At 44.6% G+C, this 26134-nt stretch overlaps 1 protein-coding gene across 1 annotated transcript in view; it reads right to left on the reverse strand.

Moving 5' to 3' along the window:
- Positions 1 to 26134, reverse strand: part of ZMAT4 (zinc finger matrin-type 4) — a 244525-nt gene that overhangs the window by 75165 nt on the left and 143226 nt on the right. Inside the window, exon 4 of the mRNA XM_040994238.1 lies at positions 80 to 307. Within this exon, the coding sequence (XP_040850172.1) occupies positions 80 to 307 (228 nt within the window). The remainder of the gene's footprint in view (positions 1 to 79; positions 308 to 26134) is intronic.

A 26134-nucleotide genomic window follows, 5' to 3' on the forward strand; every position in this document is an offset into this window, starting at 1 on the left:
AAGACGCCATTTCTTTGGAAAGCACCATCATTTCCCGGAAGCCCCATTTCCTGGCAGCAACGAGAAGCACAGGCCTTACCTCTCAGCTCGCCCATATCCAGAGTTGTTCCGAGCTGTTCTAACAAAGCCACTCTGGCCGCATTCTTTTTGTGTTTCTTGCCATCATAATGCTGCTGGGCCATCAGAGGGTTATTGAACCAGGCTGCACAGAGCCCGCAGTATCTGTCGGAGTCTCTCCTTTGATATGGAGATGCGACCACCGGAGCCGTGTCCACCCGTGGGGGCTTCAGTGCACTCAGGGGCGTTGCTAGGAGAGAAAAACAAGCAGACAACAACAGGGCATGTTAGTCCACCAGTGAGCCCACCTTTCCTGCGGACCTGCAGAGTAAAGAGCCTCTTGTCAGCCTACAGTAAGCAAATCCATGCGTTTATTGGGGCAGCTTTTTCTGACTTCACTTTTTTTTTCCACTTGGGATGAGACAAAAATTTTTCGATTCATTGAGATCAGAGTTTGCATATTGTTATGCTGAAATATGGCAGCTCAAGAATCTGTCCCATAGAGGAAATATAAGATGTTTTCAAACAGATACTTCTGGAGGTAGAGCAAGAATCTGTTAGTCAGAAATGAAGCCAATGGTTGGAGTAAACATTGCACAATCACGACTCAAAGGATTCTGAGAGAATGAATTGGACATTTGTGTGCTATAAAAGGAAATAACCAATACATAAAGGATTTTTCTAAGGAACAGAAACAAATCTTTCAGTGACATGGAGTGCTCCAATTGAGGAAATCATGCTAATTTATTGTCAGTTACTCCTGCTTTTCTCTGATAGGTTATTTCCAATCTCTGTTGTTACAATTGATGTTGCAAGTGTATTAAAAAAAAAAAAGATTAAAAGACAATCACTGTAGAAAAATGTGGCTAACTAAGCCAGAAAGGTTGATATCAGTATTTTGAGGCTGCACGCTAACGTGCCATGTTCCATATTTACCATGTTTCATATTTTTGGTCGAGAAGAAAATGACGCCTATAACCAAAGGGAGTTCCCACTGAAAAGGATGATAATTTTTTATGTGTTACAATACGTTCCTTGTACTTTTACAATGATCATGACTTATACTGTCCCATTTCTCAGATTAAGGCGACATTTAAAACCAAATCGTTCATTTTCAAGGCAGAGTTCTGCCTTCAGGACTCTGCACACTTCTTCATGAACAAGGAGATCCTCTCTCTAGACCCATCGTCTTTGGGCTTTATTCAGTTCATTTAACTTGATGAAAGCATTCTCACGCACATATCGTTGAGAAGAAAACCATCACTTCTGGGGCTAAGGTCAAGTGTGGAGAAGAAAACCCTCTGTATGTGCTGGCATGGCCCACAGGGTACCACACAATAGAGCCGCACCTGCTGTGTGCCTCTGTCTCTGGGAGGTGAGGTGCAGGTGACAACACTAGGACAATCACTAATCCTGCCTTAAGAAAAGCTGGCACGGCAGGGGTGGGGCGGTCAACAGCAAGATCAAGAATGAACTGATTAACCTCAAAGCTTTCAGTTGACTTTCAGGCTTAGAGTAAATAACTGATAGAGAAATGGACACCTACCACATGGTGTTCTAATTCTAGACATGCCTGCATCATGGCATGTTTGCCCCCTCCCATTCAGAGACCCCCCCATCAGATCAAGGCATTTTCATTATCATAAATTAAACTGAATGGTGCCATTTCCGTAGGTTCTCAGATAAACAATATGTCTCTTCAAAGCTTCATCTCTGGATGCAGCCACATATCACCACACAGAAATAAAGCTCAAATGTGGGTCGTTCCTGCCAGCCGCCAGCAAGCATCATTCTGCTCTGACTTAGAAATGGTAATAAAAGCTACAAATATGCAGTTGACCCTCATGTGAAAGAACTGGCATCCTTTCTTCTCAAGGAAATTGGATCTTGCTTCTAAAGTTTCCTGCATCCTTATCAACTCCTGAGGATTTATGACCACCTATTATTTTTGATGGTAATGGAAAACATATCAACCGTTCACAATTTGAAGGAATGTGAAGTCCGGAAGCACAATTTATTTTCCTCCGAACTTGGCCTTAAAAAAATATTCAGAGTTGATTTTATCTATTGATACCTGATACAGCACATCCTCTCAACAGCAATGCACAATAGGCTGTTCATCAAATGACATGACCTTATCTTGCACATCGCACAGTAGGGTGCTGCCACGAGTGTACTACAGCTCCTGCCCTGGCCCAATTCTACTGCCTCTGTACTATTACTGTAGTGTTGAATTTCCAAAGTCTGAAAGCTCAGTGTTCCCTTTGCTTCTCTTTCGAACTGCCTTCACCCTTCTCCACCCAGTTTATGATCTCCGAATGCCTGTAAAGACCAACCAAGCTAGGAGCACAACAGCCATGAGTCAAGGTTGGACAGTTAGGTGCGAATGGACTGTAGCTTGGCGAAGCTGTGTGATCTTCAGAAAATCCCCGTCTCTGCTTTCCATGAGAACAAAATTCACGCTCACTTTGACTTTTCACACCACTACTCTGCGATGCACCCATAAACTGGGAATGGAACAAAGAGTAGAGGCCCCTTTGCTTTCGTGGCTTTGACTAAGTTCTAAGGATGGAAACTCCACAGGGGGAGAACAGTCTCCAGGCTTTAGCAACACATCCACACAGACATGGACTGCAGCCTGCATGCTCTTGGGAAAAAATTCATTATTCTAATAAAATAAATGGAAGCAGGTATGAAGATATGATCTGGTTTAAAAATTCTTTCAATAAAAGACTTCTGTGGAGAGGTAATTTTTATTTTAATTTCAAAATAGCTTTTCATTTTAATTAAAAAAATGCAGTTAATATTGACTTCACCTGTCGTATAATAGGAACTTGAGAATTAACTCATCAGAACCATTGGCTTCAAACATTAAACTCACAATACTTCAAAAATACCTACGCCAAGGCATAGCACAGAGCAATCATATTGGGATCTTGGGGGATGGGAGCCAAAAGCCAGCATACTTGAACTCCCTCCCTTGCCTCACTCATCCTGATCCGTGCTTCAGGAGCACAGCTGAGGCTGGCAATTATGGTGAGCATTTCCTTGAAACATTTTTTTATAAACTAAAACTTTCTTAAATCTTCACATCGAAGAAAGCCATACATTCCATCCCATAGCCACAGTGCTCATTTTTCTAAAGTTAGTGGGTCAAATGTCATATCCTAACTCCCATTTTACAAAAAAAATAAATAAATAAAAGATTTTCCAAAACAACAGCTGAATTATTCATCAATTACATAGGCCACGTTATGGAGCATCTGGCCAACTGCTGTGCTGCAGCCCTTGCCTAGCTGGGCTCTCAGACTGAAGTTCTGCCTGACAGTACCACAGCTCTCACAGCTACACACCTGCCGTACAGAGGCTTCTCACGCCCACCTGCTCTCTGGGGTCTTGAAAGCTTGTGGATGAAGCCCTTTCCCATCCTGTAAACTTATTAAGGCACTTACAGATTACACGATGCATTTGGAATTTCTTAGAAATAGTCTTGCCATCTTAGATGTATGAATGTGTATTTGTGAGTGCCTAAGGGAAATTACATCAAAGATTCTACTAAATACTGTTGTTCAGCTGTCTATAATCACTTATATCAGTTCAGAAATGTTTCTAAGTTTGATTTATTGGAACGGTGGAATGGCACAGAGAGAGACAGACAAAGAGATCTCATCCATTGATCGTCTTCCTTAAACACCCACAACAGCTAGGCTGGGCCAAGCATCAGCCAGGAGCCAGGACCTCCATCCAGGCCTCTCAAGCCCCTGGGTGGTGGTCTGCTGCCTTGGAAACACACAAGCAGGAAGTCGAAGTGATTCCATGCACTCTTATAGGGATGTGAGCACCCCAAAGGGCAGCTTAACTTTCTGTACCACAGTGCTCACTCCAGGGAAGAAAAACAACCACCAATTTTTAAAGCCCTTTACTTGTTACCAAAAGATCTGAAATCATATTGGCTCTTTATCATGTGTATATCATATGCAGATATACATATTATTGTACAGTTACTAACATCGTTGAGCAGGGGGTACTGTCCTTGATCAGGATAAACATAGTACGTGGTGTCCCACAGGTGCTTTTTGCATTTTCCAAATCCCAAAGTCTCATTTCCAAAACACAAGCCTGAATGAAAGATCATGATTCTTCAACCAAATTCAGAAACATAAAACTGGCACACTGACTGTTCCGACGCTTGAATCAGTGCAAACAAGCCAGTCTTGTCAACTAAGAATCTCTCAAACCCGGAATGAATTTCACTATCCCTTTTAGGGTCTTGATGAAGTTTGTCAAGGAGAAAGTTCTCGATAGTATTTCAAAACTGTTGGGAAGGTTGTCCTGAAGGAATATGCGTCTCTATCCAATATTTGTTTCTCCCTAGCAAAATAAGCACAGATGTAAGGACAACTAATTCCAGAACATTCTGTGGGTCTTGCTATTATACTGTTTCACCACTACCTAAGGCCACGCTGTTGTCCAAAGCCAGACTCTCCCCAGGGCCAAACTTGGGTGTGATGAAAGACAATGAGGGGGTTCTGAAGGAATGAATGAATGACCGAGCGAATGAATACATGAAGATTCTTCACATGATGAGAGGATGGAACCCAAGAGCTTTCTTGTTTCTTCTAGAACCGTGTCTCATAGACAGTGTGTCCTTGACTACAAAAGCAAGTCACGAGATGCTGGTGGGGGACAGGCTAGATTGTGGCATGTTAGCATGTCTGAGTGTAGACCACCTACCAATCTGGGAAACAAATGGAAAGTCAGCATTCATATGAACTTTCATTTTCTGGGGTAGTATACCTCAGTGAGACCCATGGAGCACACGCAATTAACATCCTTCCAGAAACAGAAATCCACATACTCTGTCTGACTGCTCATGGCCGCCAAACACTCACCCTGGCATGGTGCCCACCCCATCATGTGATGGAGAAGGTTTCCCAGTATGTGTCAATTTCAGGGCTGAAACAGGGCAGTCCTGCAGCTGGACCCATAATGTTCCCATACTGGTGCAGTTTGAATTCCGGCTGTTCCATTTCCAATCCAGCTCTCTGCTTGTACGCCCACGCTCTGGCTGTTGTAGCCTTCTGAGCAGTGAACCAGCGGAATGAAGACCTCTCTCACCACCCCTCTCTCCCTCTCTCTGTAACTTTGTCTTTCAAATACAAACATAGATACATCTTTAAAAAAAAAAAAAAGGACAAAAACAGGAAGCCTCCTTGGAAAACTGGAAGGAGATGGTTGTCCCAGTCTCTAGGGAAAGCCCTGCCTTCACAATACTCTAAGAAAATGGGAAATTGGTACAGTGAGAAGGCTTGGAAGTAGCTATTTCAACCAGGCAGGCAGGATCCACCTAGAGGTGTCAGAGCTTCCTTTGCCAGGCCACGCAGGCGAGGGGGCTTAGCTGGAGAAGACAGTAGTGGGGGAGCAATGGCATTTTCAGCTCCCCTCCTGCCTTCCAGATCCAGCCGCCCATGGCCACAGGCGTTCTGCCCCGCTCACATCTCAACCCCGTCCTCTGCTTCTTGCTCTCTTTCTCTCCCTCTAGATTTCTGTTTATTTTCTCCCTTCATTCACTTTTTTTTTAATTTTTCCTTTTCACTCGCTTAAAGCTTTACAGATGTGAGGAAACACACGTTGCACAGTCTATATCTACACGGGGTTTGGGGCGTTTGGTGTAAAGAAAATAGAGCTTGATACATTCTCAGGTTAAACTATGTGTTTTTTCCATCAAAGGAATTCTTATCTGTAACACTAATTCTCCTGGTTGTGAAGTTTACTAGGCCTGATCCATGGGTTTTCCCCTTTAAGTTGCCTAATTTTTTTTATTTGTTTCAGTTATTAAGGAAGCTAGAAGTTCAGAGAGGTAATCAGCCAGCCCAGGAGCCCTGACTAGTAAGCTGTTTTGCCTGCAAATCTAGCACCATATTCCAGTGTCAACAGCATCCAAAGATGCTTGGGGAACAGCAGACCAAATCAATAAACACCTCTCCCAGGCATCAACATCTGTTCTCAGTGCAGACTATTTAGAAATGTGCACTTGTTTCCTAAAAACCAGAAAAACAAACAAACAATAATTTCAAGCCAACATGGTAAACCAATTCCCTCCTCCCCACAGCCCCTTGTGCTAAGTTAGTAACAGTCATGGTGATTCAGCAAGAATCCCTGCGGGTTGCAAACTCTGTCAACAGTTCACTTTGACCAGGTCCATCGGTGCGTGCCTCGTACTGACCAGCAGCTGAGTCTCCAAACAGCTCAGCCACCTGCAGGTCGGTGCCCCAGCTCAATGCCACCAAGTTGGGGCACACATTCACCTGTTCTCTGTGGCTCCTGCAGAGGTCAGCACTAGATAGTCAACAAATGCGGGGTGGATAAAGCAGGAAAGGTAGCTTGCACCTTATACCAGCTAGGGAGATAGGCTTATTTTAATGATCTCCCATGAGAGCTAAATTTAATTCTGAAGCTGCAGCTTGCAACACTGGCATCCCATACAAATGCAGTTCAAATTCCAGCTGCCCCAGCACCTGGGAAAGCAGCAGAGGATGGGACACATGCCTAGGTGCCTGACACCCATGGAGCAGACATAGATGAAGCACCTGCCTTTGGCTTTAGCCTGTTCCAGCCCTGGCCACTGCAGTCATTTGGAACCTGAAACAACACATAAAGGATTTCTCTCTCTCTCTCTTTTTCTCTCTGTGTGTGTGTAACTCTGCCTTTCAAATGGAATCTTTTTTTTAAGATTTATTTATTTTTATTGGAAAATCAGATATATAGAGAGAGGAGGAGAGGCAAAGAGAAAAATCTACCATCCACTGATTCACTCCCCAAGTGACTGTAATGACTGAAGTCGAGCCAATCCAAAGCCAGGAGCCTCTTCCATATCTCCCACACAGGTTTATTGTCCCAAGGCTTTGGCTGGTCCTCAACTGCTTTCCCAGGCCACAGGCAGGGAGATGGATAGGAAGTGGGGCACCAGGACATGAACTGGCACCCGTATGGGATCCTGAGCATGCAAGGCAAGAATTCTAACCACTAGGTCCCAAAAGAAATCTTTAAAAGTTTAATTGAAGGTTAAAAAACAAGTCAGAGGCTCGTAAAGATAAATTAAATAAGTTGTGAGCATCTATACTCCAAACTGTCATACAGAAAATTTAAAATCATACCTTAGAAAAAAGATTTAGTGATAGTGGAAATGTATAGATTACAATGTAAACTAAAAGATGTGTTATGTATACAGGATATAAACCCTGTAAGTTACTAAAGTCTGCTTGTGCATTCATACACAGAGTTATATATAAAGATCTGAAGGTTACAAATAAAAATTTAGCAACAGTTGTTTCTAGGTTGAGGCTGATGAGTGATTTGTTGCAACTCATGGATATATACTCCTTGACCGAAAGAACAAAGAGTTTTGTTCTATAATTTATTTAGAGGCCGCATTTCAAGCTAACTTGTTCTAGTGCAAAATTTAGAAAACACTGCCTAGGGGACTTTTGGTAATACAGCCAGGTCTTAAATTACATCTCAGAAGATTTCTATTGGCAGTGTTTTATTTATTAATTTTTTGTTGATACTGAAGGAGGCAGGAGGGGAGCGGTTGGTAGAAAGCTGACTGCATCAGAGCCAAATGTGAAAGCACAGCTTCCATTGCCCCAAAAGGCCCAGAGAAAAGCAGTTTCCTGTACATGTACTTATTTTTTTCTAAGTGTTTATTTATTTGAAAGGTGGAGAGCCAGACCAAAGCCAGGAGCCAATAATTCCATCTCAATGTCCATGTGGGTGACAGGGGACATAGCATTGGACCATCGTGCCCTGCCTTTCAAGCATACAAGGGGGAAGCTGGCTTTGGAACGGGAATAGCTGGGAATGGAACTGCAGTGCCCAGAGAGGACGTTGACATTGCAGGAGGCTCAACAGGCTGCATCACAACACCACCCCTCCAATGACAGTAAATGAAGGTCCCCTCTGTATTTGGATAGGGTTGAATCCAAATTCTACTACCCGTTGGCATGAGCTAGATAAACCCACATGCTGCTTGTTTCACACCAAGTAAGTTAAAGAACATTCAAAAGTAACCTATGTTTTGACGTGTGTTCCATTTCCCATCTCCTGAGAATCAACAAAGATGAGGATGGTTTCACAGAACCATCACCCCAATGTGATTGTGGTCAACACAGTGAAGATAATTGGCTGTTAACAGGAATTGCTTCCTCGTTCATACCACATTCATATATCATCCGTCTTCATTAAGATGGCATGCATAGATCATTGATTTTCATTAATATGGAATAATTCCTTCCAGCTCCCAACACTGATTAGCTTCTTAATGTCTTAAGCGGGCCCATTTGCTGCAGAATCCTGATCTTTGAGAACAAGCCATTACATAGACCTTCGGGGGTAGGTGGGGACTGGATAGAAGTTCTTTTGTAACTTCTTGACACTGTTCAGCAAAAGAAGCCAGGGCTGAGGCACTTCAGAATCTTCAATGAGCTGACGACAGGGACGATAACACGTGAATACATTCCATGGGGAGTTTATTACCTGTGCTGTTCACTGATATATCAGTGTTCAGAACGGGGTCTGGCACAGTCTGTGTTAAGTAAAGTACTGGATAAGGGAGCAGCAGAGTCTCCATCAGGTAGCATGTGCAAGACAGACTGTGCTATGATGTAATGATGTATGTCCATAGTACGATGTAATGTGCAAACACTTGGCGCGAGGGATAGTGTCCTCTGCTGGTCAAGATCGATCTCAACACTGCCACTCTGGGGTGATGCTTTCCCCAACTTGGCCTCCAAACACTGTTGAGTCTGCTTTCCAGACAATGCAATGACCTCATAGGGAGTGAGTGAGAGATATTTTTACACCCTGAGGAAAACTGAGCAACAGCTGGTAGACACAATGGGGATTTCTGGGTCAGGGTAGTTCACAGATTCAGCATTGAGACACCCTCTCCCTTTCAATCAGCTCATATTTCTCAGAATTTCAGCACTGGACACTGGGTGTAATTCCAACCAAACTGTGGATGGGAGCAACAAGGAGCGATATCCATCATGATTCCGAGATCTGAAGAGTTATGCCGTGAGCAACGTGCAAACGCATCCGTCAGGGTGGCTATGTAAATGGAAATGAAGCTACTCACTTGTCTTTCAACTTACATTATGTATTCTGAGTTCCTATGACATAATTGACTTAAATCTGCTTATTATTTTTGAGTTTCTCTCATTTGCCTGCTCACTCCCCCAAATGCCTGCAAGAGCCAGGACTGTGCCAGGATGACGCCAAGCGCCCAAAACTCAATCTTGGTCACCCAGGTAGGTGGCAGGGGCCCAGTTACTTGAGGCATCCCTGCTGCCTTCCGGGGTGTCTGCTAGCAGGCAGCTGAAATGCAAGCAGAGGGCCAGAACTTTAACCCAGGCATTCTCACCTACGAAGCAAGTGGCTTTATGTGGCGGCTTACCCACACCACATCATTATTTACTAAAAGTATTTCTGTCAACATAAGAAATGATTTTTTTAAAATGGTAGCATCATTCTGCTACATTTGCATACTCCTTGGGCAAGAATCGGCGACCTGCTCCTTAGGCACTGTTATAAGTGCTGGTAGTCTTTCCTTATAAACTCCATATGGCACATTAATGCAGGAAGGAGGTAGAGGGGGACCCAGCTTGTCTAACAGGAAATGAGTGACTTACTGCCACCCCCCATGTGTCCTCAGCAGGTGCAGTCTGTAGAATACTGAGCAGGCGACATCGCCTCGTAACTAGTGGGGCTGTAACAGACATCTGCAAACTGCCACCAGCTTGGGTCTTATGGTGCCAGCATTCCCGCTTCACCTGCTCTAAACCCTGCGCTCAGGGGTGGGAAATGATTTAGTTATCCAGCAGTATCAGTTATTCAACCTGAGCGCCAGCTTCCTGGATCATTTCTTTAGATGTTATGAATATTTATAGAGGACTGAAGGATGAGAAAAGTGATCAGTGCCAGAGGCACAGTGGAGATAAAGGGCGGGCTGGATTTTTATAGGAACAAAGGAAAGAGGATGGCTTTGTGGCCTGGGCTGGAAGGAATCCGGCATGTCATAACCCTCCCAGGGAAGGCAGGGCAGGAAGTGCTGTGCAGTTACACCTCGTTTCTCCACCTTCAACCAGCTCCCATCCCCCAGAAGGGCACTGAGTAACCGTAAGCACACATTCCTGACAGCCTTCCTAACTCCTGGTCTCCAAAAGAAGAAAGTAAGCTCTGTATTGTATCCAAAATTCTGATGATTAGTTAGGCATATATTTTGCACATTTTTTATTTGGATTCAGTCTACACATCAAGCTTTTCATCTTGGCAAAACTTTGGAAACCACCAGCCTTGCATCCTTGTTCCTGTTCTGAGAGAACTCCACAAAAACTCAGAGCATTTGGAATAGGCCAAGTGCCTGAGGACAGTGTGAAATGGACAGAGCCACTGGCCTGCATCAGTCAGGCCTCTCCCAAGATGTGCAGCAAGGAGAACCCAGAGGTGTACACGGTGAGGCAAGAAAGCCCCTGGTCTCCAACAACATGCAGACAATGGTCCCCTGCCCCTCACTTGAGCAACGCGAGGGCTACTTCACATAAGGACCTTGATCTGTGCTCAACAGAACTCTGTAGATGACCAAGGATAACTCAGTCTCTACAGAAGCAAGAGTCTTCTAGAATCTGAATTCTCCAAGTGCATCACTCTTAATCATCAACTGGACACAAGTCACACATTTCACTGTAGCCACCAGACACAGCCAAAAGAAAGTACATGAGGAAGAATATACATGGACTCTTGAAAATGAGTTTTAAAGGCATGGCGTGGTAGCCTAGTGGCAAAAGCCTCACCTTGCATGCACTGGAATGCCATATGGGTACCAGTTCACATCCCAGCTACTCCACTTCCCATCCGGCTCCCTGCTTGTGAACTGGGAAAGTAGTGGAGGACAGCCCAAAGCCTTGGAATCCTTCACCCTCACCCGAGGGACTCCCGGGAAAAGTTCCTGGCTCCTAGCTTCAAATCAGTTTGGCTCTAGCCATTACGGCCACTTGGGGAATGAACCAGAGAATGGGAAATCTTTCTCTCTGTATCTCCTTTTCTTTGTATATCTGCATTTCTAATAAGAATAAATAAATCTTTAAAAAGTAAGTTTTAAGACAACTGTGTCATAATTAGCAAGGCAAATAGATGCTACCACAAGTGTGTATCATTGGTCAAGATATTACCACACTCACCAATCTCAGGCCTGCAGCCTAGTCCAGACAACTGGATAAGAATCTGCATTTCACAAGACCCTTGGGGGACTCATCGGCAAATCAAATTTGTAAGGCCATGGATGTTATGCATTAGGATAGGTGGTTCTCAAGATGTGGACTCAGGGATGCGATTGTTTGGGGGGAAGGTTGAACCTCTTAAGGACTGCTGAAAACAGAATTGGCTGGGGTGGGTGCAGCAATGGCGGTGCTGCCAGAGTGCAGGAGTCCAGGGTCGGGACGCCTCACACTGCAGGGAGAGCATTTGGCAGAGGCCTCAACATCAGCTCTGTCACACCACACAGCTGTGCATCATGCGTAACTCGTTCAACACTGTCTTCTTGCTCTCTGCCCTGCATGATCCTGACCCAATGTGAACTGCAAATCTGAATGGATCGTGAGGGTGTGTGCAAAATTCATGAAAAAATGGAATTAAAAGACAAATGCATTTTGCTGCAAAACAATGTTGAAATTCATGCAGTTCTTCACAAAACACATTTCCATAAACTTTTCGAGCCTCCTCATATATGAACTAACTTCAAAGCTAGTTTATTAAGATGTATTGATTACACTGAAACCTATGTGCTCGCTAAAAAAATAAGAAATAAAATCATAGGATACAATAAGTACATTTAAAATACTGTGGGCTTTGAAATGAAAACACAGTAGATTGGAGTCACAATTCTGGATCAGGTTGCTTTATACTGAGACTGCTTCCTAAAATAAAATAGAGTTCAATCACACAACCTTGTCATAAAGATTAAAAGTGCTTGCTTGATAAAAGTTTATTTGCAGGCAACCACGACAGAGCCCAAATCGAACTCAAGCCTTCGTGTCTTATTCAAGGACCCACAATGCCATCAGTTCTGATCCAACATGACCTTGCAAAGGCCAAGGGTAAGGTAAGTACATGGGCAGGAGTGAGGCAGAAAAGCTCAGATACTGACAGTGAAATGTTCACGCAGCTGCCATCAGTCTTCCATCACCACAGCAAGCCAAGGCTGCTTCACAGCCCTACCAGACATCTTGGAGAAAAAATACGCAGCGTCTATAAGCGCCAGAGCAAGAGCATGAAGACAAAAGGTGTGTGAGTCAACGTTACAAGGATTGAAATTACTTGACCCAAAGTACTACTTCCTGGCATTGGAGACTCACAGAGGATGACAGAAGTCCAATCAAGGGCCAGCGGTTCAGCTACCTGCAAAACAGGGGAGACCGGCAGGGCAGGAGACATGCAGCTTTAGGGAGCAGGTTGGCCCCTGGAGTATAGACGCAGGAGCCTGAGGGAGCCTGGCAGCACTGAACAGTGTTAATATCCGGGAGGCTGCGGGGGGGGGGGGGGGGGGGGAGAGCACACAGACTCCAGATGAAGACAAAGTTGTGCGCAGTGAGGTGGGAGCTCATTGCAGACAGAGGCAGTTTGAATGACAACTCAAGCGTCTGCGGCCATCTTGATAGAAAGTATAGTTCAGTCCCTAAATGACTGCAACAGCCAGGGCTAGACTAGGCCGAAGCCAGAAATACAGAAATACAGAAAGACAGAAAGACAAAATTCTTGAAGATCAGGTCATCAGGACTTTTAAGATATTTGAACTTATTTTAAAGGATTATGAAAAAGGAAGTTAAAAGCTGGCTGTGTTGTGTTACTGTAGGTTAAGCTGCTGTTCCTAGCACTGGCATTAAGTGCCAGCTCGAGTCTGGCTGACCCACTTCCAATTCAGCCCCTGGGTAGTGTGCCTGGAAAGCAGTGGCCCAGCCCAAGGGCATAAGGAAACCCACTCAGGAGACACAGGAGTTGCAGTAGTCTGGCTGATCCCTGGCCCATTCCTGGATATTGTGGCTTTTCGGGGAATGAACCAGCACATAAGAGAAATCTCTGTCTCTCTGTCAATCTGCCTTTCAAATAGACAAAATACACAAACTCAGGAAGTAAAAAAGGAATTTTTTTTCCAATGAATTTTTGTTAAAAGCTTTATTTTATTTATTTAAAAGGTACAGTTACGGAGAGGGGGAGGAAGACACAGAGAAAGAGAGAACAGTCTCCCATCCACTGATTCACTCCCTAAGTGACCACAATGGCCAGGTCTAGGCCAGACCAAGGTCAGGTGCCAACAGCGTCTTCATGTTTTCCACGTGAATGGCAGGGACCAGAGCACTCGGGTCTCCTTCCACTGCTGTACCAAATATCAGCACAGATCTGAATAAAAAGTAGAACAGCCAGGATTCAAGGCAGCACCAGATCAGCATCTTGGGTATGATGGCTTTACCTGTAATATCGCAACGTGGGCACCTCAATGAACTTCTCCGGAAGTACTTACATCTGTATGGGTATTTTTCTCTCTTTGACATTTCAAAAAAAAAAAATGTGATTCCCTTTGTGTTAAGAAGGATTGACTCAAATGTTCGTTTACGTAAGAGACTCCCTGCCTCTTTTGCTATTCGTTCTACTGTTTCTGAAGCTTTGGAGGATGTGTCCAAACTACTGTGTAGGACCTACGTTGGCCTTTGGGTCAAATGCTTACCTTACAAAGCCGGTGCTCCTGCCCTAGATGTGTACACATCACAACATGTAGCTATCCGCTCAACAGATCCCTTCCTCATTACACAATCCCTGCTGTGTCTCTTTACAGTTCTCACCTGAACGTCTGTTTTGCCTTTCACACATGCAGCTACTCTTGTTCATGTTGAGTGTTCATTTGCATGGACCCTTTTTCCATCCTTTCAATCTGTGCGTTTCAGTCTGTGTGATGAAATGAGCTTATTCTAGGCATAATTTCTAAAATTTTGTGGGGTTTTTTTCCTTCTTCTATTCACTCAACCACTTAATTAGGAAATTTAATTCATACGAATTCAAGGCTAATACTGACATGGAAAGACTCATTGAGGTCAGCTTCTTAATTTCCTTCTTTGGTTTGGAACAATCTTTGTCCTTTGGTTATCCGTGGAGGCTTGGTGCTTCACCAGAGTGAAAATATTGAGCTTCTTTTTCCCTTGCGCATACGCTTTTCTAAGGAGCTTCCTATTTTCCTATGTTTTTACGATGATAGTTGCTTCTCTTTCGGGGGTATAGCAGTAGGACCTTTTCAGGCATCTTTGGTAAAACAAGGCGGGTGATGAATTCCCAGTGTTTGCTTGTCTTAGTCTTTATTTTCCTCCTTTTTATTTCTGCACGTTAACTTTTCTGGATGAAGGCTTTTTGGCTGGCAGTCTGTATTTTTTGTTCAGAACTGCGAACAGCGCCTTCCATTGCCTTCGCTTCTGCAAGTGCACTGATGAGAGATCTGCCGTCCATCTGAGGTGACACTCCTTTCAATGGTTTGACGGCTTTCTCTTGATTTAAGAATTCTTTGTCTTGTACTTTTTAACAGCTTGACTCTAACAAGCCAGGGTGAAAATCTTTTCTGTTCCAGTTTGTTCAGAATGCTCTGGGCCTCCTATATTTGAATGTACCAATCTGTCTCAAGTTGAAGGTGTTTTCCAGCAATTCTTTTCCACTGCATAGATTTCCTATGATTTCTCCCTTGTCTTTGCCTTCTAGAATCCCCCAACTTCAAACATTTAATGATGTCCCATATATCTCAAGCCTGCCTTTGTTAGTTCTTTTTTTTTTTCAGTTTTATTTGTGTTTCCATCTGACTGAGTCATTTCAAAAGGCCAATCTTCAGGGTCAGACATCTTTCCTTCTGACTGATTTAGGCTGTAGCTGAGGTTCTAAGCTGTATTTTTTATTTGACTATTGAATTCTTTCAGCCCAAGCTTTCTGTTTGCTTCATGCTCGCAGTCTATCCCAGCTGAATTTCTCATTCATGTCATGAATTGCTTTCCCAATTTTGTTTAATTATTCTCTTGCATCTCATTGCGTTTCCTTTAAATGACTATTTTGAATTCTTTGCAAGAAATTTCATCATTACCCTTTCCTTGGGCCTGTATTGCTAGCCAGCTATTTTTTTCCCCCTTGAAGCCATCATGTTCCCTTTTTCCACACTTTTTGTGTCCTCACATGGATAAATGTGCATCTGGCTTATCATCTACCTATATTTCCTGAGGTGTGTTTCATGGAAGAGGTCACTCTTCTGAAGATGTGTCTTAAGGTGTCAGCTTCATTGGTTTGGTTCCTGCTGTACACTGCACTGCTATCCCCGTTAGCTTCTTCAGCTGTGACCCATGGTTTTGGCTATGGTATGAGTGGCCTGAGGAAAGAGACCCTGCCTTTCTGCATGGACTCCAAAGTTTTGGGCACTTTAGTGGCCATAGCAGCTATGATACACACGACACTGGGGATGGTGTGCCCATTATGTGGCCATTCCAGCAATGACAGTGGTATCCAAGGAGTGTTGAGTAGAGTGGACATTTCTTCATGTGCCCCTTGAATGAGCCCCATTATTATGGGAGCCCCTGGCACCAACAGCCCTGGCATTGGGGTGAGAAGTGCTTGTTATATCTTCCCTCAGTGCAGCAGAGATGCAAGCTGGCAAAAGGAGAGCCCATCAGAATTTTTGAAAGATCAGTTTTACTAACTGAAATGAAAGGTCCAGGTATTCAGATTCCATCTGCTCTGTTGAAGGCAAAGTAGAAAAGATGCTAATGATGAGCAGTTTGCACTAATCAAGACAGACTCCCAGCAGGCATTTGCACAAGCATGCATTTAACCCAGTCTCAGTGAAATGCCCCAACAGGTGGCACAGAGCAGCTGTCACCCTTCACAAGATGGGACTCCTAGCTTCCAAGGATCACTGTGTTTTGTCAGTTTTGGCACACATTTAATCAGTATTGCTGGCAGTAAGAAGGGGTTGTAAAGGCTTAACTGGACCCTTCATGTCATGTCATCTGCTTCTCCTGACACCACAATGTGATCATCAAACTGCTTTTGAAAACCTTAGGTGGACTTAGAAAGAAAGCAATATACTACTGTGTGCTAATAGATATTTGATGAAAATGACTCAGAAAAAAAACTCTCAGGAGAAGTCTGGCATTAGAATTAGAAGCACCTGCCCTTTCGGCTCTCTCATTTCAGCTAACCTCACATGGTATGTGCATCACATGGTGGTGGTGTACACAGCCAACTCATCCTCAAAGAAACAAACTGCCTCGTCTTCACAGAGGACCACTTCATATAAATGGGAGGAACTTTCAGGGCATTTCACAAGAGGAGCTAGGTCTGGAGCTCAAGTCTTCCACACCTCCAGCAGAGAATGAATGTATGTGTGCATGCTGGGCTGTGTAACAAGCAAAGGGACCTAAATGCAAAATAAGTATGCGCCTTAGAATTAGGGGATGAGCTGGCTTCAGAGGGCCCAGGAAGAAAACAAGGTGGCAAGCATGGACAAAGACCTGGGCAGACTAAGGACATGTGTCCACGATGATGGGACCTCATGAAGAACACTCTAAAGGGACCTTGGTCTTCTCCACTGGCCTAGCTTGGCACAGAAGTGATGACACCACTCCTAGAGGTCCTTGAACTGCAAGGAACACATTAGCCTGGACTGGAAAACAGAGGAGAGTAACACTCCTGATGATGCCCAGGGGCAGGGCCTATGGAGGCTCAGAACTGAACTACATGCTAGGCAAGCATAAGCGCCAGAGCCCCCAGGCCAAGGGGCTACTCTGAGGACAGTGTGAGCCCTGCAAAAGATGACAGAACTCCCAAGAATTAGCAGCCACCGGCCTTGTCACCTACCCTGAGGGCCAGAGGACAAAAGTGATGAAATGTTAAAAGTAAGAAACATTAAATTGTTTGCACACACAAGGGCATGCAGTAATCTGTATCTTCTGGCTCTAACTACTAGGCTCATGTGAATAGTAAGGAAGAGCTTTTGAGGCTGTTGTCTACACAACACGAATATTGCAAAGGATGTGAATAGTCAGGGCCTTTATTACCAGTGATTTTAGACATGATGCTCACTTTATCGGGATCTTCTCCAGTTCTCATGCTGGACACTTTCTAATTTAAAAGCTGCTGCCAAAAATATTTCACCTGTGTGTTTTTTTTAATTTTCTGAATAGTAATGTGCTCTGTGTATGGGTTCCGCATATGTGGATGGCTTTGGAGTAAGCACAGGAAATTGATCCCCTTACTGTTCTCCTATACTCTCTCATAAAAGCAAGTTTTCCTGGGATAAATATATAACCACAGCATAAAAGCTGCTGACATCATCAGCTGTCTTATATCGTTACTGGATCAGCCCAAAGAGAAAAGTGAATTTGCAGTATTTAAAAGAACTCATGAAAACTCACAGCGGCCATGCCCTCTCTAATAAAACCCACGGCTTTTTCCACTCACGGACTTCTTGTTTCATTAGTCATCAGACAGAGAATAAAACCACAGCAGCTTTGATCTCGTCACGGCCCGAGTATACAAAGTCAGGTTAGCTGAAATGATTCCGCTAACCTCACGCTGCTGCTTCAAGGCAGCCCTGTTTGTAGCAATAGTTAATGGACCAACTGGCACCATTGTTCCTATTGGAGTTGACTCAGTGGAAATATAATGGCAAGAGGTGGGGTGTGTTTGTCCTTAATCACCTGTCTTACCTTGGCCAAGCGAGCTCACCCGCCCTGGACTTCAGATTCCCCACCAGGAAAATAACATGGTTCAAACAATAGACCCTCAGCGCCTTCCAACTCTGCAATCCTACCTGCATTTATTAGGCATAGCAAATGCAAAGATACCATCCAAACAAATGCATGAATCTATAGAGGATCCCCCAGAACGTGCTTGGACCCCTCATTTCAAAGGAAATGCACTGCGGTGAAGATCTGCCTATTTGACAAAGTATCACTTGCGTCAATTAAAACAAGTCTCCAGACAGATTTTGCCAGGCAAACCCAATCACCTCATGCAGGTGATAGAACCGCTCTGGTGTATAAAGTCTTACATGCAAATATAAGGTACTGATTGAACCTGCAGCACATATATTATTCAAAATCTGAATTAATGTAACTTTGCAGCAGATCCAGAATACCCTGATCGTTATTCATTCAACAGAGAACTGAAATAAGAAATTCTGTGTCTGGCATGGAAATTTATGGAAAAGTTCTAAAGGAAGCTGTGTCTCATTTTCAACAGCAAGTAAGGAAGGGAAGAAGAAAAGCATCAAGACATCAGGAGAAGACTACGTGATGAACAGAGTAGACGAGTTTGTTGTGTGTCTGTCCCTGTTCCCTCCACCATCCACTCTGCCCACAGATGCTATCTGTCTAGGTTGGTGCCAAGGGAGAGCCCTGAAGTCTGAACTGCTTCTTCAGAATGTGAATAAAACTCCTGTTGATGGATTGTATGCAGCATCATCCCACTGTATCAAAGGAAGCTCCGGGAACCCACATCAGAGGCTCCGGGGCTGCCTTTCCCTCCCAAGTCCCACTAAGTGACACTAGGCAGTTTCCTCGCTCTGCAGGGACTCAGCTCTGCCTCCACAGCCAAATGGACGGAAAAAGACATCGCATTGAGGCTGTTATAAAGATTAAATGAACCGACGAATGGGATATATATGGTACAACAGCTTTACAACTGTCAGTGGTAATTATTGATTTTATTACTAAGCTAGATTCAGCCGATTCGACTCTATATAAGCTTATCAAGCCCAAAATCTTGCAACTATTGTGTAATTTTTCTTTCATTGCTGTGAGATGAACAGACTTTTTAAAACTTGCTTTTCATAGATTTAATGAATATACTGTAGCATTTTTTTTTCTGTGTGCACAGTGGTTGAGTCTCACTACTCATGTCAGTTCAGCTCCAGAAAGTCACCAGAAGCACTTGGTCAACAGTATTAGGCTTACTTGTGGTTACGTGACCAGCTAATCAGTACATGATCTTGCTTCTGTGTGTCTGTGAAGTAACAGGCCTCATTCAGCACTTGCATCATGAATTCATTAGCATTGAACTAAGTAACTATCTTTTGCATCTAAACAAAATCCAAACAACCCATAGAGGCGTTTTCTCCATAGGGCACACCCCAGCCCTCTTGCACTGAGCCACACTGCACAGCACTTCTGCACCCTCCTGGGGGTGAAGTCACCAGCAACAACCACACTGCATCGGACTTCAGAAAGGACACTGTTTCCAGCACATCGGGTTACCTCATTTGAGCTCACCTGGGGATGTGATTTCATTTTTCCAGAATCCTCTAGAGAATAACCAAAAAGTGTCATGGGCATTGATCTGGGTGTGACAAGTAAATGTAAGTGAGTAGCTAAGTTTGCAAATACAGTATTCTCCAACAGAGTTCCAACTCCTTACTTTTACACTTTGCATGCATACGTATGCAGCCGAGCCTTCATTCCACTCTCACGTGCAAAATTCAGTGTTTTATATTCATTTTCTGTAGTGTCATAATGGTTCTATGATGTAAGTTACTTCCATAACTTCTATGAGGAAGAAATTGGGGTCTGAAGGGCTAAGACAACTTGTGAAAGGCACTGGGTGTAACCAGGATTCAAAACTGGGTCTGACTTGAGAAGTTGCTTACTCTCTGTGGCATTCTGTATGCCACCTGTTTCACAAAGAGAGGGGTTTTGGAAAATTAAGCCAAAGGACAGATGTGGTACTTCCTTCCAAGTTGGGAAACCACTGTCTTTGATAGTCATATTTAACTGAAATTTAAATAATTAAGTTGGCTTTGCTTGAAAATAAAGCTATAGCCATTTCACACCTATCACTATTTGACATACAAAGAGATTTCTGAAGTTACTGGAAATAGATATTATGAGAAAATGGTCCCTAGATTAAAAAAAAAAACTTTTATAACCAAGAAACTTAGTTTTGAACGATGCTTTCCACAAACATTTTGAAGTTGCTTCATATTGCTTTCAAGTTTAACCACTCAAAGCAAAAATGCCTACTATGTGCTAAGAAGTACAAGAAAAGAGAAGCTCATGCGTGCGTGCATCGTGCATGACTTCTTCTTAGCATGCCTTGACTAGTCATGAGCCTAAGAGTTCCATGCAAAGACACACCAGCCCTGTGCTCTACCCAGCTCCTAGTGCTGTGACAGACAGACCACTGATGGCACCACCCAGCTCAGAACAGCCAAGGATGAAGGATAGGGGATGGTGAAGTTGGATGTCATTCCTTCTCAGGCTAATGATGTCAGGGAGTTTTATAAAAGCAATCGTGCAGAGTAGCCGTTTATCTATGAATGATGGATGTGGTCACCCAAGCTTTTATGGTGAAGCAGTAACTTGAAGGGGCAGTGTGTCAAGCAGGATAGATTAAACTCTCTTGCAATCACATAGAGCCCCAACGTATCACAATAAAGGTGTATTTCTTGTTCTTGCAAAGTCTGATGCAGGCTGAACGACCCTCTTCCATCTTGTAGGCTGGCCCTAAGGAATGTATGTTAACTTCACTCAATCAATCGACAGCCTGGGGAAGGCAGAAAGCAAATAGGTTTCAGATAAGCTGTGTCTTTGCCACAGACACAAATGAACCTTCTGATTAATCCTGGGCACAGTACCTAAGCATTCCGATAACACACATCCTTAAATTTTCACTTTGATTCCTGCTAGAAAATAGCCTATAACAGAAGAAAGGCTTTCTTCCCCTCTTTGCATTTCAGATTTCTTCTCATTCATATTCTCTTCGAAAAAAAATTGTTTTGGAGAACCACTAAAATAGATGTTTTCTCCAGGATCTGGGGTAAGAAGTTACTTTCATTCTTATTCCAACTATCTTGCTGGTATGTATAGAAAAGAAGAAAAGCAGAAATTGCTAGCCAGCATGGATGGTATGGGTTGAGATCTCTTTCAGCTACTGCCAGTTCAATGGAGTCGGCTCTTGTTCTGGGCTGAAAGTGCCCCTGTGGCCTCCAACACTCCTGACCTGAGCCAATCTCAGTCTGTGTGTTTATCTGGAAACAGGATGCTTGCAGATGCAATTGGTTATGGTAAGAAAAGTTCACCCTGGGTTTTCCTGTGTCTGGGTAAGACAAGAGGACTCTCGGCCATGAGCAAGCAAGCAGAGTCTGCAGAAAGGTGATTGTCAGTCAGTGCTGGGGCTACCAGAAGGCAGGAGCATCAGGGAAGGACACATGGCCCTGCCCACCTCTTTATTCTCAGCTCCCAGCCTTCCAAACATTGGTGGTGGGGAGTGGGGAGAATTCTGTTGCTTGAGGCATACCATTCGTTGGAATTACTGGTCTAGCCTATTGGCAATCCTACAAGAAACTAATGTAGATTGGACCTCAGATTTCAAGCAAGGATTAAGAATGTGAAGATAGAAGCATATTGAGGTTTTGTCAAAATCTGATTATGATGTCTTCTCTAAGGCTTTTATAAGCATTTGGGGGTTTTATTTATTTATTGAAAGAGTTGTAGAGAGAGAAAAAGAAAATTCCCTCTGCCGGTTCACTCCTCAAATGGTCGCAATGACTGGGGTTGGACCAGGCTGAAATCAGGAGCAGAGTATCATCTGAGCCCCCCACATGGGTTCTAGACCTAGAGGCCCAAGCACTTGGACCATCTTCCACTGCTTCTCCCAGTCCAATAGCAGAGAGCTAGATTGGAAGTGGAGCAGCCGGGATGCGAACCAGCACGTGTAGAGCACACAGCTGTATGGCAGGTGGTGTCTTCATCTGCTATGGCACAGCATTGGCCCCTTTGGATCTGGAGACTCAATGCAGACCTCAGCTACCACCCAGAACTTACAGATTCTCTGGGAAATTTCCGTGCCCCTGACAAGGGGGAAGTCACTGGGATACCCCTTCATTATTCAGAAGGCATCTCTCCAAGGCACACCTCTTCCATGGTCTGTTGCTTTCCATTACATCCTGTTCTCCAACACCTATCATGGGGATTCCCCAGCCACCCAGCGGCATATGGCCTGGGATCTGCTTGCATTTTATGCACAAATTCATACTCTACCGATCTCTCAAATCATTCATCACCTACATCAGGGGGTTGGCAACATTTTGCTGTAAAAGCACACACAGCACGCATGGCAGGCTGCATTGTCCCTGTTGCAAACACCCAGTTCCACCTTTGTGGCAGAAAACAAACAAACATGACAGTTTCAGCAAAGCTTCATTCACACCGAACTTCGGATTGCAATAATTTTCCCCATGTCATAAAATATTCACTTTTAAGCTACTGATAAACAAAACCATTGTCAGCTTGAAGGTCACATAAAGCAAGTATTAGGCCAGATGTGGCCCTTGGCTCATGACTGGCTAATTCTCATGCAGGTGAGTGGTTAACAACAAGGGCCATTGTTATCTAGCAAGAAACACTGGGAAATGTCTAAAGGCATGTTTACCATCACAACTAGTGGGTGCTACAGGCACTAAATGACAGAGGCCAGGTATTCTGCTAAGCATGCTACAATATACATATCACTAATAATAGTACTTTAAATCTTGATCCAGATAAAGGGAACACCCCCTAACAAATCCTCATAGGTTAGTTCTCATTCTTTACTTAAACCACTCCCTTAATGTTCCCTTAACCGTTTCCTCCTTCCTCAGTATCCCATTGCACTGCTCATTTTTGTTGTGCATGGTTTATCACAAACAGAGGCTCTGTCCCCTCGTGCAACACAGGGAGCCACGGAAGGCCAAGGGGGATCTTATATCACACATATGTGTTACCAGGACACAGAATGCTCATTTCCAAGAAGTCAGCTACAAAAATAATGAAATCAAACCTCCAACCCTCGTGGTCTCAAAGGGCAAGTGCCAGACAAGGGAATTTCATCTTTCAGAGAGGAGCCGGCTTCCTCTGTCTGAGTGGGTCACCTGGCAACAGAAGGCTTCCAGACTACGGGTGGTGCATGCAGTGCTTGGCCACAGACGGGCAGGTCTTTGTGGCCTAAGTCACACCCACAGGTAGGGTGGGGAAGGAGTAGATGGCTTCCTGCTGCCCCTCCTAGAATCGCAAACCCACGAGCATCTATGGAGCAGAATCTCAGAAGTCACCAAGCATTGTGGGAGGCTGGGAGGCTGAGGGAACCACTGATTTTGCAGGATCACCTGCCTCCAATGACACTCTGATGCCCTTTGCATGACCTTATTTTGGTCCTGACGGTGTCACAGCTCATCTGTGTCTACCCCCACTTCTCATCTCCCCAACACACATGCGCGCACACACACACACACACACACACACACACACATAGTCTCTGCATTGGCTGCAGCTCCTCTTCTTAGCATTGGAAGTATCACAACCTGGACATCCAGGCCCTATCAATGCCTCTCACAACTCCCTCAGCGTATTCCCCCAGCCCCCAGCACACACAGGAAAGCTTGGGGGCTGCTTCTCAGGGGCTGGGCCGTGACTTCCACTTCCTCCTAAACCTCTGTTCACATCTGTGCCCTTGTTCTTCCCTATTTGTTCACTATCCATTTCCCCTCTCTGCCCATTCACCCTGCATTCACACCCTAGGTTTCTGTGGCCCACACGCTGGTCTTGACTTCCACACCAGACTTATCAAAGCAAGGGTTGATGAGGAACAACATGTCATCAAGCTTTGGCATGGAATATGGAAGAAGAGAAAATAAGCATGGAGAGGAAGTTCCCACACAGAGAGAGTCTGCAGACCAGTGGATGGGGTAGACTAATCCTACAGAAGTAGCTGTAGACAATAGACAACAAAACAACTGAATGTAATATTATATGCATGCCACAGAGTTCAGGCAGTGAATTAAAATAGTTGTGTGTCCTGAATACAGGGAGCTAACCTTTTACTTTTTCTCGTTATTACTTACTTGAAAGGGAGTGAGCAAGAAGTGGGGAGGGGGAAGGAGAGAGAAAGATCTTCCATTGGCAGGTTCACTTCCCAGATGCTCAGAAAAGTTGGCGCTGGACCAGACCAAAGCCAGGATCCAGGAAAGATGCCCGACATAGGTACCAAGGGATATTCTCACCCCTAATGGAGGGTCAGTTGGCATTTCAGCCCCTGGCATCTGGCCAGCTCCCTGCTAATGCCCACCAAGAGGGCAGCACACAGTGGCTCAGCTGCTTGGCTCTCCACCGTCCAGGGCAGAGATCCAGATAGATTTCCTGGTCTTGGCTTCAGCCTGGCCCTGGCCTGGCTGCTGTGGGCACTTGGGAAGGAGCTAACAGGTGGAATGTCTCACTCTTCGACTCTGATTATTATGGTCTCCCAGAAATACACCCCTAGTTATTTCTCTGCCATGCTGAACAACCACTGCTTCACTTACAGTCCCTCAAGGAACAGACTTTTCCCCAGCCATACATTCCTGAGTTCTCTACAGGCTGCCAGCAGCGTGGCTTCTCTTATTCCACTGTGAATGATCTGACTGGAGCAGCCTCCCTTCTCATCTCCCAAGTGGGAATGAGCCCACACACACAGAGTGGGTCTAGAGGCCCTCCTCGCACTTTGTGACTTTTGCAGCAGGAACTAGCAAAGTATGCACCGGAACAGAAATTCTGAAATATACTTAATTGGCCATAACTGGATCGGTCTTTGCCTTGGCACTTGTGCCAAGGAATTCAGCAACTCCAGTCAATAGGCACTCGATCTGGCAAAGGCCACTCAGATTGCAGATGATTCTTCAGGACACTTGGTTGATGCTTAATCCAAGTACATCTTGAGGCAGAGGGAAGGTGTGACTCACAGACCCAGTTGTTCATGCTCATTGGAAGAATAGCTCGGAGAAACAATGAGTTGTGCTTCAATTATCCCTACCCAACAATCACTACGAGTCAAGAGTTCCTTACTCACCCGAGGGACAGGTTAAGACCACACCTGGGCAGGGAATTGCTTCTCTCTGGCACCTTGATGCAGCTGGCTGGGTTTAAATATTTCTTCTTCCCTTTTGTTTCCTTTAGGGATGCAATTTAAAGCCAACCTGGTTGATTAGGCAAAACAGTGCCTAGTATGCACTGTCAAAATCCTTCACAAATGGTTGCTGGGTCTGCTACAGACAGCAAGGGGCAGTGGCCATGCTGAGTCCATGCAAGGAGCAAAGCAGCCTGCATCTGGTAGTTCAGAAGACTTACACTTGACTGGTCCCTGCCAGTACCTCTTGGTTCTTGTCCTGTTCATACAGAAACTTGCACAGGAGAGTACACCTCCACCTGTGTCCTATTTTGGGGAGCTAGTTGCCGGTTTCCTATCACTGAGGCTCCAGATCCAATACGCTAGTCTTACATGATGGTGTCCTGCCCTGCTCTTAACAGCCTTTCCCGACCCCAGGACTGTAAGCAGATTTTCCTGCAGCCAGTTTCCTGCCTGATCACTTGCATGCTCTCTGACCATCACACCGTCTCTTCCTACCAACTGGTCACCTAATTCTGCTCACACTCACATCTGATGGCTCACCTCCCTCCAGCATTGTTTACTCTGCTCCCTACCAAGGGCTAGGAGAGAAGGCAGCCAAGCCAGGCCCTCTAATTTATCTGGTGTTTCCACTTTCCAAGACTCTGTTTTGTTCTGAGCAGAATAAATGAGAGGATCTACCGCAGGAGGATGATGTGAGCTGAGTGCAAAAGGCAGGTGTTTGTACAAGGAAACCCAAGCCTGTTTCTCCCGACCCAAGCCACAGCTGTCGCTGTGACTTACCCAGCCCATCCCCATTCCTTTCTTGCAAGTGCTGAGCTAGCCCTGTGGACAGGCAGGACTAAGCCATTAAATGAAGCCTGCACTCTAAGTGCTTTTGATTTTTTTTTCCTTTGGAATATATTGATGACGACTAATAAATTACCACTGAGTTCTGTGTACCAGCTCCAAGGGTATTTGAATGCAGGAAAAATAACCCAGTGCTTGGTTGTCTTGAGGATGTATTTAAATTCACAAAGAACTGGTTTTGCCATGTGGTGGTTTTTTTTTTTCACAGAAATAATAACTCTCCCTTTGCTAATCGATGCAA

The sequence above is a fragment of the Ochotona curzoniae genome, unplaced genomic scaffold, assembly GCF_017591425.1.
Source record: "Ochotona curzoniae isolate NIBS_2020 unplaced genomic scaffold, NIBS_Ocur_1.0 contig_899, whole genome shotgun sequence".
Classification (NCBI taxonomy): domain Eukaryota; kingdom Metazoa; phylum Chordata; class Mammalia; order Lagomorpha; family Ochotonidae; genus Ochotona; species Ochotona curzoniae.